This window comes from Myxocyprinus asiaticus, chromosome 17 (assembly GCF_019703515.2).
Source record: "Myxocyprinus asiaticus isolate MX2 ecotype Aquarium Trade chromosome 17, UBuf_Myxa_2, whole genome shotgun sequence".
NCBI lineage: Eukaryota > Metazoa > Chordata > Actinopteri > Cypriniformes > Catostomidae > Myxocyprinus > Myxocyprinus asiaticus.
This window is the reverse complement of record NC_059360.1, coordinates 32,833,876-32,845,908: the sequence shown is the minus strand read 5'-3', so window position 1 is coordinate 32,845,908 and position 12,033 is coordinate 32,833,876. Positions and strand designations below refer to the sequence as shown.

At 36.8% G+C, this 12,033-nt stretch overlaps 1 protein-coding gene across 2 annotated transcripts in view; it reads left to right on the top strand.

Annotated features, from left to right (window-relative positions):
- Positions 1-12,033, top strand: part of LOC127455548 (latent-transforming growth factor beta-binding protein 1-like) — a 180,663-nt gene that overhangs the window by 81,813 nt on the left and 86,817 nt on the right. For both annotated transcript variants that reach the window (XM_051723536.1, XM_051723537.1), the window contains exons 7-9: positions 451-722; positions 4,119-4,221; positions 9,436-9,513. In XM_051723536.1, the coding sequence (XP_051579496.1) occupies positions 451-722; positions 4,119-4,221; positions 9,436-9,513 (453 nt within the window). The remainder of the gene's footprint in view (positions 1-450; positions 723-4,118; positions 4,222-9,435; positions 9,514-12,033) is intronic.

Below are 12,033 nucleotides of genomic sequence, written 5' to 3'. Positions count from 1 at the left end.
TCTTTTGTGTTTTTACCTTCACACCAATTCTTACTAGGCATGATGCAATAAATCAAGAACCAAATTCTTCCATGTGAAAGCATTTTTTGTCCTAACCAGCTGTAACAAGCTTCAAGACATTTTGTAGACTGCTTTATTTCTATATCTGCAGTGTCACGCTAAATAGCTCCAAAATCCTAGTCATCAAAGCTCTTGTCTTGATTGAGTGTGATTGTGTTACATCGTGCAGCAATTTTTTGTCTGATGTGGACAAAAAAATGTTGTTTGTCGATGCAAATTTGTCAATTTGCGCTAATGTTAAACTTAAAATTTAGTTTCTGTTATCATCTGCTGGTGCACATATAGCATTAGTGATTCATACAAATTATCAGTGGCTCAGTAAATTGTTCTGTAGTTCTGGTGGTTCTGAAGTTAATAGCTGTGCTGCCAAAATTTACTTTTTTCCTGCAGGTTTGGTGAATGTCCATGTGAAACATCCTCCAGAAGCCTCGATCCAGATCCATCAGGTGTCTCCGGTGGACGGTAACAGGCAGGAGAAGAACACACAGTCTAGTCATTCCTTTTCCTACCACATTTCTGAGTCCAGCAGCAGCCAGAGCATCCAGCACGGACACAATCATGGCGGCATCATTTACCCCAACCAGCAAGCAAAGGTCCAATACCAGCCAGTGACATCCAAGAACCAACTAGGACGCTGCTTCCAGGAGACTGCTGGAATGCAGGTCAGAAAGATGATGTTTGAGCGTGTTAGCTTGAGGCTTGGATCTACAGTTTTAGACCTACCTTTTACCTCTACTCTACTAAGGCTACCTCTATGCCTATCTCTATCTCTACCTCTGCTTTTACCTTTATCTCTTCCTCTATCTCTACTTCTACCTCTATGCCTATCTCTATCTCTACTTCTTCTTCTACTTTTATCTCTTCCTCTATCTCTACTTCTACCTCTATGCCTATCTCCATCTCTATCTCTACCTTCACATCTACCTCTAAGTCTATCTCTACCTCTGCTTCTACATCTATCTCTATCTGTGTCTCTACCTTTACATCTACTTCTATGTCTATATCTACCTCTACCTTTGCTTCTATGCCTATCTATACCTCTGTCTCTACCTTTACCTCTACCATCATGTCAATCTCTACCTTCACCTCCGCTACCTCTATATCTGTCTGTGTTACTTCACCTCTGCGTCTTCGTTTATCTCCACCTCTACCTACATCTATCTCTAGCTCTGCCTCTGTCAAAATCTACCTCTACCTCTGCTTTTTTGCATATCTATACCTCTGTCTCTACCTTTACCTCTGTGTCTATCTCTACCTCCACCTCTGTTCTATGCCTATCTATACCTCTGTCTCTACCTTTACCTCTATCTCAAAGTCTGTGTCTACCTTCACCTCAGCTTCTACACTTATCTCTTCCTCTACTTACGTCTACCTCTGCCTCTATGTCTACATCTACCTCTAACTCTGCTTTTATGCCTATCTCTACCTCTGCTTCAACATCTATCATTACCTCTATTTCTGCTTCTATGCTTATGTCCACCTCTGCCTCTGTCTATACTTCTACCTCTGCTTCTATGACTATCTCTACCTCTACCTCTACATTTACCTCTTCCTGTATCTCTACCTTGACCTCTACCTCTGCTTCTATGTCTTTCACTCCCTCTGCCTATCTATTCCTCTACCTCTGCTTTTATGTGTATCTCTATCTTTTCCTCTACTTCAACCTCTTCCATCTGTATCTACTTCTACCTCTATCACTATTTCAACCTTTATCTCTGCCTCTACATCTGTAGCTGCCTTTTCCTCTGTATTGGCCTCTACTTCTCTCTCTACCTCTGCCTCTTCTCTTCCTATTCATCTGCCTATATATTTACCTGTACCTCTGCCTCTACCCCTTCCCCTGTATCTACGTGTCTTTACATCTACCTTTACTCCTATCGTTACTTCTTTCTCTATCTCTATCTCTGCTTTAACCTCTCACTTTATCTGTATATGTGCCTTTGCTTCTCTCTTTATCTGTCTCTATTTCTATCTCACACTTCATCTTTCTTTCTCTGTTTCTGTCTCTCACTTATGCTGTGAAATGTGAAACATCCATTGTTACTTTGTCCCTTATCTCTCACTTTTAATGTTTTATTAACTATCTCGGGTGCCGCTATCAATGGATGATTGAAAGTAGAGTGAAAGAAGACAAAATGAATAGTGAGATGGGACACCCTACCAAATATCATAATACTCAAGGGAATCTCTATCTCTTAAGAAGAGAACTGCAGGTCAAATACAATAGAACATAATTGGAATTCTCAAGAATTTGACTTGGTATCTGCCTGCCAGTTTTAATGTTTGTTTATAAGGGCTTGCATGGTTTTGCACCTCATATTTCTGATCTCAGACCTCTAGACTTCTACAGTCATCAAATAGCTTGCAGTTAACTATTCCTAGGTCACATTTTAAATTGAAGGGTGATCGAGCCTTCTCAATTGCAGCCTCCACGGCTTTGGAATAAGTTTCCATTTTTTTTATGGTTAATGTTGTAACTATATTAACTTTTTAATTGGTTTAATTGTAAAGCACTTTGGTTAACAGTTGTTGTTTTTAAATGTGCTATATAAATAAATGTGACTGACTGACTGACTCCTGCTTAAAAGAAATGCTCAAGTTATTATTATGAAGTTTACCTCAGTCTAGGTGTTGTTTGTTTACTCTCTCTAATCGTAAAATGCCTTCACTGTGTTTGCACCCATTCTGACTTAATTTGTGACTTTGTCAGAAGAGAGCAGTGTGTTGTCAGGCTTTTGAGATCTCACTTGCCGGTAATGGTGCTGTCAGTGTAACATTTATGGGTAGGGATGTTCCAATACCATTTTTTTGAGAACGAGTACAAGTACCAGTACATTTTTTTTCTGAACTCAATATCAGCAGTTTATTTCAATTTTATCATCAAAATTGTGTTTAAATGAATAATTTAAACTTTAATCAAATGAAAGTATAACAATTAGTTTTCAGCATAATATTGTATTATTTTATATACTCAGCACAATCCTAAATACAACATTGGAGTTATTTTTGTCAAAGAAAGTGCTGCATAATAGAGCATCACAGTTGTGAGATATTGCTTAAATATAATAGTTACTATTTATTTATTATTATTAGTAGTAGTAGTAGTATAACAGTGAATATTACGTAACTATATAGTAGTGATCTATTTCTGTCATACTTTTATCATTTTAATTTAGCTTTTATTTTGAAGTTTTTCTGTGTTGTTAGATCAAAGAGCTCTGACGTAATAACGGCAGATACCAATCCGGAAAAGCAGGTCGCGACGTGAATCACAGTAATTATTAAACCACAAAAGGCTACTATATAAATAAATAAATATGTAGTCTGTATATGACTCGTGCTAAAAAGTTAATTAGCGCTCGGCCTGCTGTCGTCTGTTACAAACAGAGCATGCGATGCTCATAATAGTGTTTTCCGTGTATGAGCCAAGGATCTTTAAAGGTATGAGCAGTTTGTGTCTCTATGCCTGCACAACACCGACTCCACACATTTACAAGCATTCACATTTAAAACGCTGCATGTGCAAACTATATATTTATCTACTTAAATCGCAGCTTTTGCTGTTAAATAATCTCACTAGGACATAATGTGATTTTAATCTGTGCGCTGAATGTTTACGTAATGACATTCGTACGTCAGATGGTTTCGGTTTTTGGTATTGGAGCATTTTTACGAGTACAAGTACATGAGTGCGGTATTGGACCCAATTCCGATACCAGTATCGTTATTGGTGCATCCCTACTTGCAGGCTTTGTTTGCGTTGTGTATTATTGCTGTCTCTCACATTGCTGTATGGTTTGTTGCCTGGTTCGGCAGAATAGATTCAGTCAGGGAAAATGTATCAGAGTGTTGATCTAAGAAAACTGGGATTAAGGGCTGTGTGTGAGCAGAATTGTGAATGTGTGTGTGTGTGTGTGTGTGTGCTGAATTATTGTTGTTTTTTCATGTACTTAATAATATAGATGTGTGTGTGTGTGTGTCCCAATAAGTTGCAGATAATTATTTTTTTCCTCATTAGCTCATTTGTTTAATTTGATTTGTTTTTTATTTTGTTATAGTGTGGGAAAGCTCTGCCCGGCCTTTCTAAACAGGAAATCTGCTGTGGGACAGTGGGCACATCATGGGGATTCCACAAATGCCAAAAATGCCCCAAAAAACCATGTAAGATGCTGTCTTACCCTTGCACACAAAGATACTCTATGTCTCACCGTCACACAAACAATCAGCTGCCTCACATACAAAACACCTCTCTAAATCATCTCTCACGCAATTATCTGTCACAGCCCCATTCACAAGCATTTGTCTCACCCTCACATACACAAGCATCTGTCTCACCCTCACATACACAAGCATCTGTCTCAATCTTACACATACCACCATTTGCCTCACTCTCACACAAAACATCTCTCGCCCTCACACACTAATTATTTTTACACTAAAAATATGTTGATTGAAAGATTGAGATTGGTTAAAGCCAAATAGTGTACATTCAGAGAGAGAGAGATAGACTAGCCCTCAGCCTTCAGGGAAGGGTTGCATTTAATAATAATTAATAATTTTAATTAATTAATAATAATTATAATAATAATTAATAATAATAATAATAATTTTTGCACCAGCTGTGTGTAAGGTCTCACTTAAGATGAGATGTAAAGTTCACACTAAGGGCTTAGTAACTACTAGTTAGTTTGTAACTAAATCAATGCTTAATTTGGTTGCACCACCTGTTCTTAAGGCAAATTTAAATAGTAGTTATTAAGCTCTCCGTAAAGTAATGTGTAGTTGCATAATATGACGATTACCTGTATTTATCCAATAAGCAGCCTTCGAATTTGTGCACAGAAGTGTTAAAAAGCTGTGTATTTCAGTTTGATCTTGTTTCGGTTGATGTTCAAACCTTGTTTGCTCACATAACTGTCAGCTGTAATAAATTATATCCCCATTAAAATATGATACGTAATAAAACAAGATTTCATTACTGATATAGGCTATTAAGCTTATGTAAATAACAATATTCAATAACTGTATCTAAAATGAATATGGGATAATAAATAAATATTAACACAACAGGCTGGAAAAATATACATTTATTCATTTTAATATTTTATTTATTTTGTATATGTTGAAACTTGACACTGGGCGGAGTACACCAGAAAGTGCATCGTTAGACTGGTTGAATCATGCTGAAGAAGTAAATTTTTTTACATAATATTTTCTCTCGTAAATGTAAACGAGTGTAAATGCCAACATCATCATATATGTCGAAAGGACTGAAGCCTGTCAACCAAAACATGAGCTTATTGATGTTATTAAGTGAGTCTGCTTTTTTATTCAATCCATTACTCCTGGTCGAAAGCTTCTGTAAATATTTAGTTTATACGTAGAGTTACATCCTACCTAAATGTAATGGTGCAATGCTCAAATATTTAGTAGTGAATAAATTGTGACTTAGTGCCCATTTATACCACAAATAGGCTAAGTTGTAATGTACATATAGCTGGTGCAACCGGCCCCAGATAAGCTAACATGTCTAGAGCATCATCTGAGGTGAAACTCTAGCAGTATATGATTGTGCAGTTGAACAGTGGACTCAAGTGGGGAATTATGATTCATCTGAAGCCCTGCCCTGATTTCTCACTTAATCTGACAAGAGATGTTGGTAGTGGGGGATATTTGAAAAACATTTGGTGATGTCAAATCTCTGAGAAGCTGTGACTCAACTGACACATGGTCCTAATATCAGAACGCAAGAAAAGGAAGGGATGGATTCCACAGAGAAAAAGAAAGAGCGTAATGAGTGGGCAAAAGCTGTAAATTATTTGGTTACAAACGCTGCTGTGATCTTGCTGACTTGCTGACTCACCTGGCGATAACACACTCACAATGCAGAACACACACACACACACACACATTTAATCATACAGTTGTGATTCCTCCATGCTTAACCACCACTCTGAAGTCAGTCCCTCTGTAACCCTCCAGAATACAGTCAATGTACCACCCTTCTCTCTCTGTCTTCAAAGTATGTCAGTAGATGTTTCTGAAATTCTCTGCCCATATTTGGTGGTCCCTGCATTTTATGCATTCCCAGACATATCACTGATTTAAACCTTATGGATGTCACCAAAATAAGAGTTCTGTGTCTAAAACATTTAAGGATTGTTGATTCAATCTTTAAATGACAATTATAATGTTATTCCTTACCTTGAAAAGTGTTGTTTCTTCAGCTAACAGTCTTTCTTTTTAATTACTGTATGTGGGTGTTAACTCCTTTTGGAAGCAAAACGAGATTTAATATTGAAATGAGAAGTGTGAACTTGATGTGATATTACCACTGTCTCAGAGATCTGTTTGCAACAGCTGTAGGCAAACACTTACTAGGACATTGACTGGCACTGAACAGAAATAGAATACAGACAGTACTGCATGGCAGTAACCAAACACAAGTGTGTAGGAGTAATGAAGATGTAAATAAGTCTGAGGTTCAGCCCCCTTTATTTTCAATGCAGAGCTGGTCAAAATATGACCCTTGGATGTGCCAGTGCCTTTCTGTTCTCATCCAAATGAGTCTGTCTCTCTTGCCCCCTCCCTATTCTATTTATATGGTTTGTAACGGTCATTACCCAAGAGAGAGAGAGAGAGAGAGAGAGAAAGAAAGAGCGGGAAATACACCCTGTTCCTGTTTCCCATTCCCAATTCTAAGGCCTCCCCCGAGACAAACCTTTAAAACAGTTTCAACACAACTACGTCCAGCTTTTTTGTGCTTTCTTTTTTACGCTCTATCATTTCAAAATGCTGGTCAATCAGTATGGTTTTGGCTTGTTAACTAATGAAGTCTTGCTGCTTAAATAGTTAAGAAGCCTGATAGGGACACCAGCATCCCAAACACATGTCGTTGACCAGCAATGTTCGTGCTTTCATCAAGTTTAGGTAAATCACATCATCACATCGTCAAGGTTTCATCAGCCTGGAGTGGTGGTGGCATAGTGGGCTAAACCATAGAACTAGTAAGCAGAAGGTTGCCAGTTCAATCCCCACAGCCACCATTGTGTCCTTGAGCAAGGCACTTAACTCAAGGGATGCACCGATCTGATACCTGGATCAGTATCGGCTCTGATACTGAAGCTTTTAGACGGATCGGGTATCGGTCCGTCCAGCCCGATCCAAATCCGATACTGTGTGTTAGTCATGTTCGTTACTGTCAAGCTCCAGAAATGACATAAAAGAACCATTAAAACACAAAGTAGTTCATATGACTCGTGCATTTTATTCAAAGCCACTTGAAGACATGCAATAGCTCAGTGAATCACAAAAGACTGTGTTTAATAAGTAAATATATAAAATGCATGCATAGCTCCAGCTTGTTATTGAATGGCGCTGCTCTGTTTACACACACACTCGCAGCTATTTTTAGCCTTCACAGTGGTGCGCAATATTTGAGCGCTACTCACGAACAACATCTCAGATGTAGATGCTCAATAGTTCGGTTCACTTATAGTATGCATTTAGAACGGCACTGGAGGTGCTTTTTTTTTTTTTTTTACCAGAATTTGAATAAAAAGCTAATTAAACTACTGTGAACTTGCCTACAAACAGACACATACAGGACTTCCTGGAGAGTTCAGAATGTCAAAATTAGGGAGGTGCTGAACGTCTAATTTCACTGACGTTTAAATGGAGATTTTTAAGCCGACTAGTCTAAAAAGAAACCAACCTTCAGAAAACAATAAAAAAAAAAAAAAAATATTTATGCGACCCATTTTAAATACTTAATCTATTCCAAATCCGAAGCTAAATTCCACTGAAAAGGGGCATTTATCTGCGACGTGCTCGCTTGAATTATGATCATTGTACTTTAAATATAGAACATGACACACATTCACTGAATCAACGTTTGTGAATATTTAACAGGCATATTTATTGAAAACAATTGAATGAATAGTACAGGATCAATGGAGCAACCCTAAAAGCCTGTTCTAAATGGAAATCATCAAGTAAAAGTTACTTAACATATTAAAACAGTCAGGACATTGTTGAAAATAATTAACTAATTAAGTAGCTATAGGATAGAAAAAATAGGCCTGTGATGTAGCCGTGACTTGACTCACCTGAGGTGGCTATCCTGCTCTTGAAAAAGTCTGCACAGCAGAAAAATAATGCATAAGCATGCACAGATTTAAAGAAGACTCAAATGTGAAAACATCCATAGGGACTTTCAAACGTTTGGAAAACCCGCACCACCACCAAAGTGTTTTCATAACTACTTTGCTGAGTTTGCTTGTCTAGCGAGAGGACATTTTCCTGCGCGCGCCGCGAGTGAGAGAGGGAAGAAGCACACGCAGCCTGAGGTGAAATTAAACTCTTCTCTTCTACTCTTCGTATCTGCTCCAGATATCCTCTTTTTTTAAATAATATTTGTATTATTAATTCTATTTAAAATATGTAACATTAATATGACAGTAATTTAAGCGCAGCCTCTGCAAAAATATAAAGCCAAACATAAATGTGTAAAAATGATGATCAGTTTAATGGGGGAAATATTAACCAACTAGTAATTCCAGTGTCGACTAGCAGCATCAGAACCATTTAGTCGACTAGTCTCACACATCCCTAGTCAAAATAAAAGCGTGAGTGTTTAAAAGTTAAAGGTGCATGATTGAGATATATTACTATTATAATATATTATTATTATAATTTGTTTATAAATGATAATAATATTTAAGTTGAATCGGTTCAAAAAAATAACTGTGAATGAAAAGTGAGCTGATATCTTACAACTATATTGAACAAAAGAGATCTGAATCCTTTAAGTCCAGATAAAAAAAAAAAAAACTTATTTTCTACTGATGACTTGTACTGGAATTAATGTTAATTTTGCTGCTACATTATCCAGTATACTAGTTAACAATGAAATTTTTCTTAATAAGCTATACATTTATATTGAAATAATGTGTAGTTAGAGGTTTGTTTTTCTTTATATATTAAAGAGTACTCCCAATTAGTTCCACACAATAATGTAAAGATATTCTAAACTGATTATGCAAAAAACAACACTGGTATTGGATCGGGATCAGTATCGGCCGATACTGAGATTTCCGATATCGGAATCGGATCGGAAGAGAAAAAGTGGTATTGGTGCATCCCTACTTAACTCCAGGTTACTCCAGGGGGATTGTCCCTGTGATAAGTTCACTGTAAGTCACTTTGGATAAAAGCGTCTGCCAAATGCATAGATGTACTAAATATACTAAAAGTATTATGTACTAGAAGTCTATTTGATGCATGTGTGCTATATATATTTGATAAATAATACTTTTTTGTAGAGCTGTAACTAAATCTATTTTTTGTTACTCTTTCGTTCTTTCCTGTCCAAAGCGATTCCTCTGCAGCGACCGACTACAATGATTGAATGTCCTCAAGGCTATACGAGGTTGAATGCCACTCGCTGTGTTGGTAAGAGCCACGGCTTGTTTCTGCTTGTCATACTGTATTGCGTATGCATGCATTTGTGTTTTTCGTGGATTTATTTTTTCCTGAATTGAACCTGTGTATATGTGTTTGGCGCTACATTTGTGCATGTTTGTGAATTTGTGCATCGATTGTCTTTTTTTGCTCTCGCAGATGAGAGTTATAATTTTGTTATCCCCAGAGAAATGGGCCTTTAAGAATGATTTGTCATCATGCCACCAACACAGAAAGAGAAGAAAAATAGTGGGAGCCTCAAAATAGGGGGGTGTAAATACACCTCATTTTGATAAGACAGATGTATGTGTATATTTGTCAATGATACATACTGTATATAATTCAGTCAACCCCCCACTCCCCGCCACTGGCCTCTCTGCCTGTCACTGCCGGCCACATACACCATTACTAAACTGCCGTTTAGTGTTCCTTGTGTTAAATTTTCATCAAAAGGTGAAATTCAGATCTATCACAGAGATGCTTTCTCTCTCTATGTCTCTCTCTCACTATTACATAAGTTGCCACACAAAAAAAGAGAGAAAATGGAAGGACAGACAGATGACATTTTATAGATGTTTCTAATATATGTTGAAGTTGGGTGTAATAGGAAGAATCCAACACATTAGGGCCAGAAGCCAGAAAGACTTCAGGGATTTTCTCTCAGTCTGAGAGTATTAAACTGTAAATCTGTTATGTGTGTACACGTTTATCAAAGCTGTGTGATTTCTGCACACCATTTCCCCATTTCACAATTTTTTTTTTCAAAATGTCTTCACACAGGTGTCCCAAACACTCCCCGTGCCTTCCATTGGTCGAACAAACACATAGTCCTGCACCAAACTCGTATAGTTTAAAAAAAAAAAAAAAATATATATATATATATATATATATATATATATATATATATATATATATATATATATATACTTTGTTATGGAGCTTTTATTTTTATTCTGCCAGTATTGGCTTTCATTGACATTCTTCCTCTCTATTTATTTGTCTCTCTACCTGTCTCTCTTTCTTTCCCTATCTGTTACTCTTTCTCTCCACACCACACCCCCAGTTGCCAAATACATCTGCTGTTAGCAGCCACCACTAGCTGCCTCAACATGCCAAACCCAGAACCAAACCGCAGCTAAAAGTGAAGCAGGCTGTTTTAGGGGGAAATGTGTGGCCTGGCCACAGGCACTCTGTGTCAGGAGAGACAGGAGTTTGAAGTCTGGTGAACTGATCTTGCCCAGATCTGCCACTCTGAAACATTGAGACTTAAGTGCGTTTAAGCAAGATGAAACCTAGTCGATTGAGGTAATGAGTAAAACTAATAAAAATAAGTAGTTATCATTTAATCTCCCTTTAATTGATTTAGAATTGAGTAAAAGCCTCAAGTATTTTTTTTTTTTTTTTTTAAATAAGCTAAATCATTCTTATATACGGATTTTGTGATCATTATGTTAAAATACTTTCTTCAATCCCCTAATATGCTTAATATGCAGACAACTATAAGTATGCCATAAGTAAGCCAAAATACTGTTTGTTTGAGCATCCTGGGGGAGATGAGGGGAGAGATAAAATAATCTGGGTGCACATCATATTGTCAGTTGATTTGTCAGTTTAAATAACATATAAATGACAAGCTTAAATAGCATAAGACAGCACTGTACACAGCACTATGTAATTGTGTGGGTATAAAACTTTTTTGAAGTGGAAAAAAATTACTTTGTGCACCTTCAATTCCTGTTCGTGTTAACTCTTTAAACTCAGATTGGCAGGCCCGCACTGAAAAAATTAATTATCAAAATATTAACAATTACAGTCTTGACCAACACAAAATTGGTATAATTTTAAAGCTTAGAAGCTTTACTTGACAATGCATGTAGGGATTATGACCAAAACTGTACATTGAAATTTGCACACAAATCAAAAGTGTGCCGTTATGATAATTTATGAAATTTTTTTGCTCTGTACATTAGAGCTGGGCAATATGGCAGAAAAATAAAATCTCGTTTTTTATCAAACTTATGGACGATTCACAATTAGATTTTTTCAACATTTAAATTAACTCCAACATGATTCAAATTGTATGTTCTTTATTAGAATGCAAGGCAACCTGGTTAGAGAAATCCAAGTTCTTTTCATTATAGGAAACAAAGGTGTGCAAGAAAAATGTACAAATGCACCACAGGGGGAAGTTGTCAACAGAGTGTAAATGTAAAATAAATTAAAATCTAATAAAACCAGATGTTCAGAAATAATAGAATAAGAAAACTGCAAAATAATTCTTAGCCAGTGTAGGTATTCATTTTATCTAAACCAAGTGTTATCTAGAAATCAGTATCTATAAATTATCAAGTTTATCTAGAAAGTACTCATTGTATATCAAACAGTTTGTGTGAATATTCATAAACCCCTGCAGATAGAGACGCGCCCTCTAGCGGTTCACGCTGAGCAGCGCAGCAATATGAAATGATCGCTTGCCAAATGTTGGCTATAGATGCAGGACACTTGAAACAC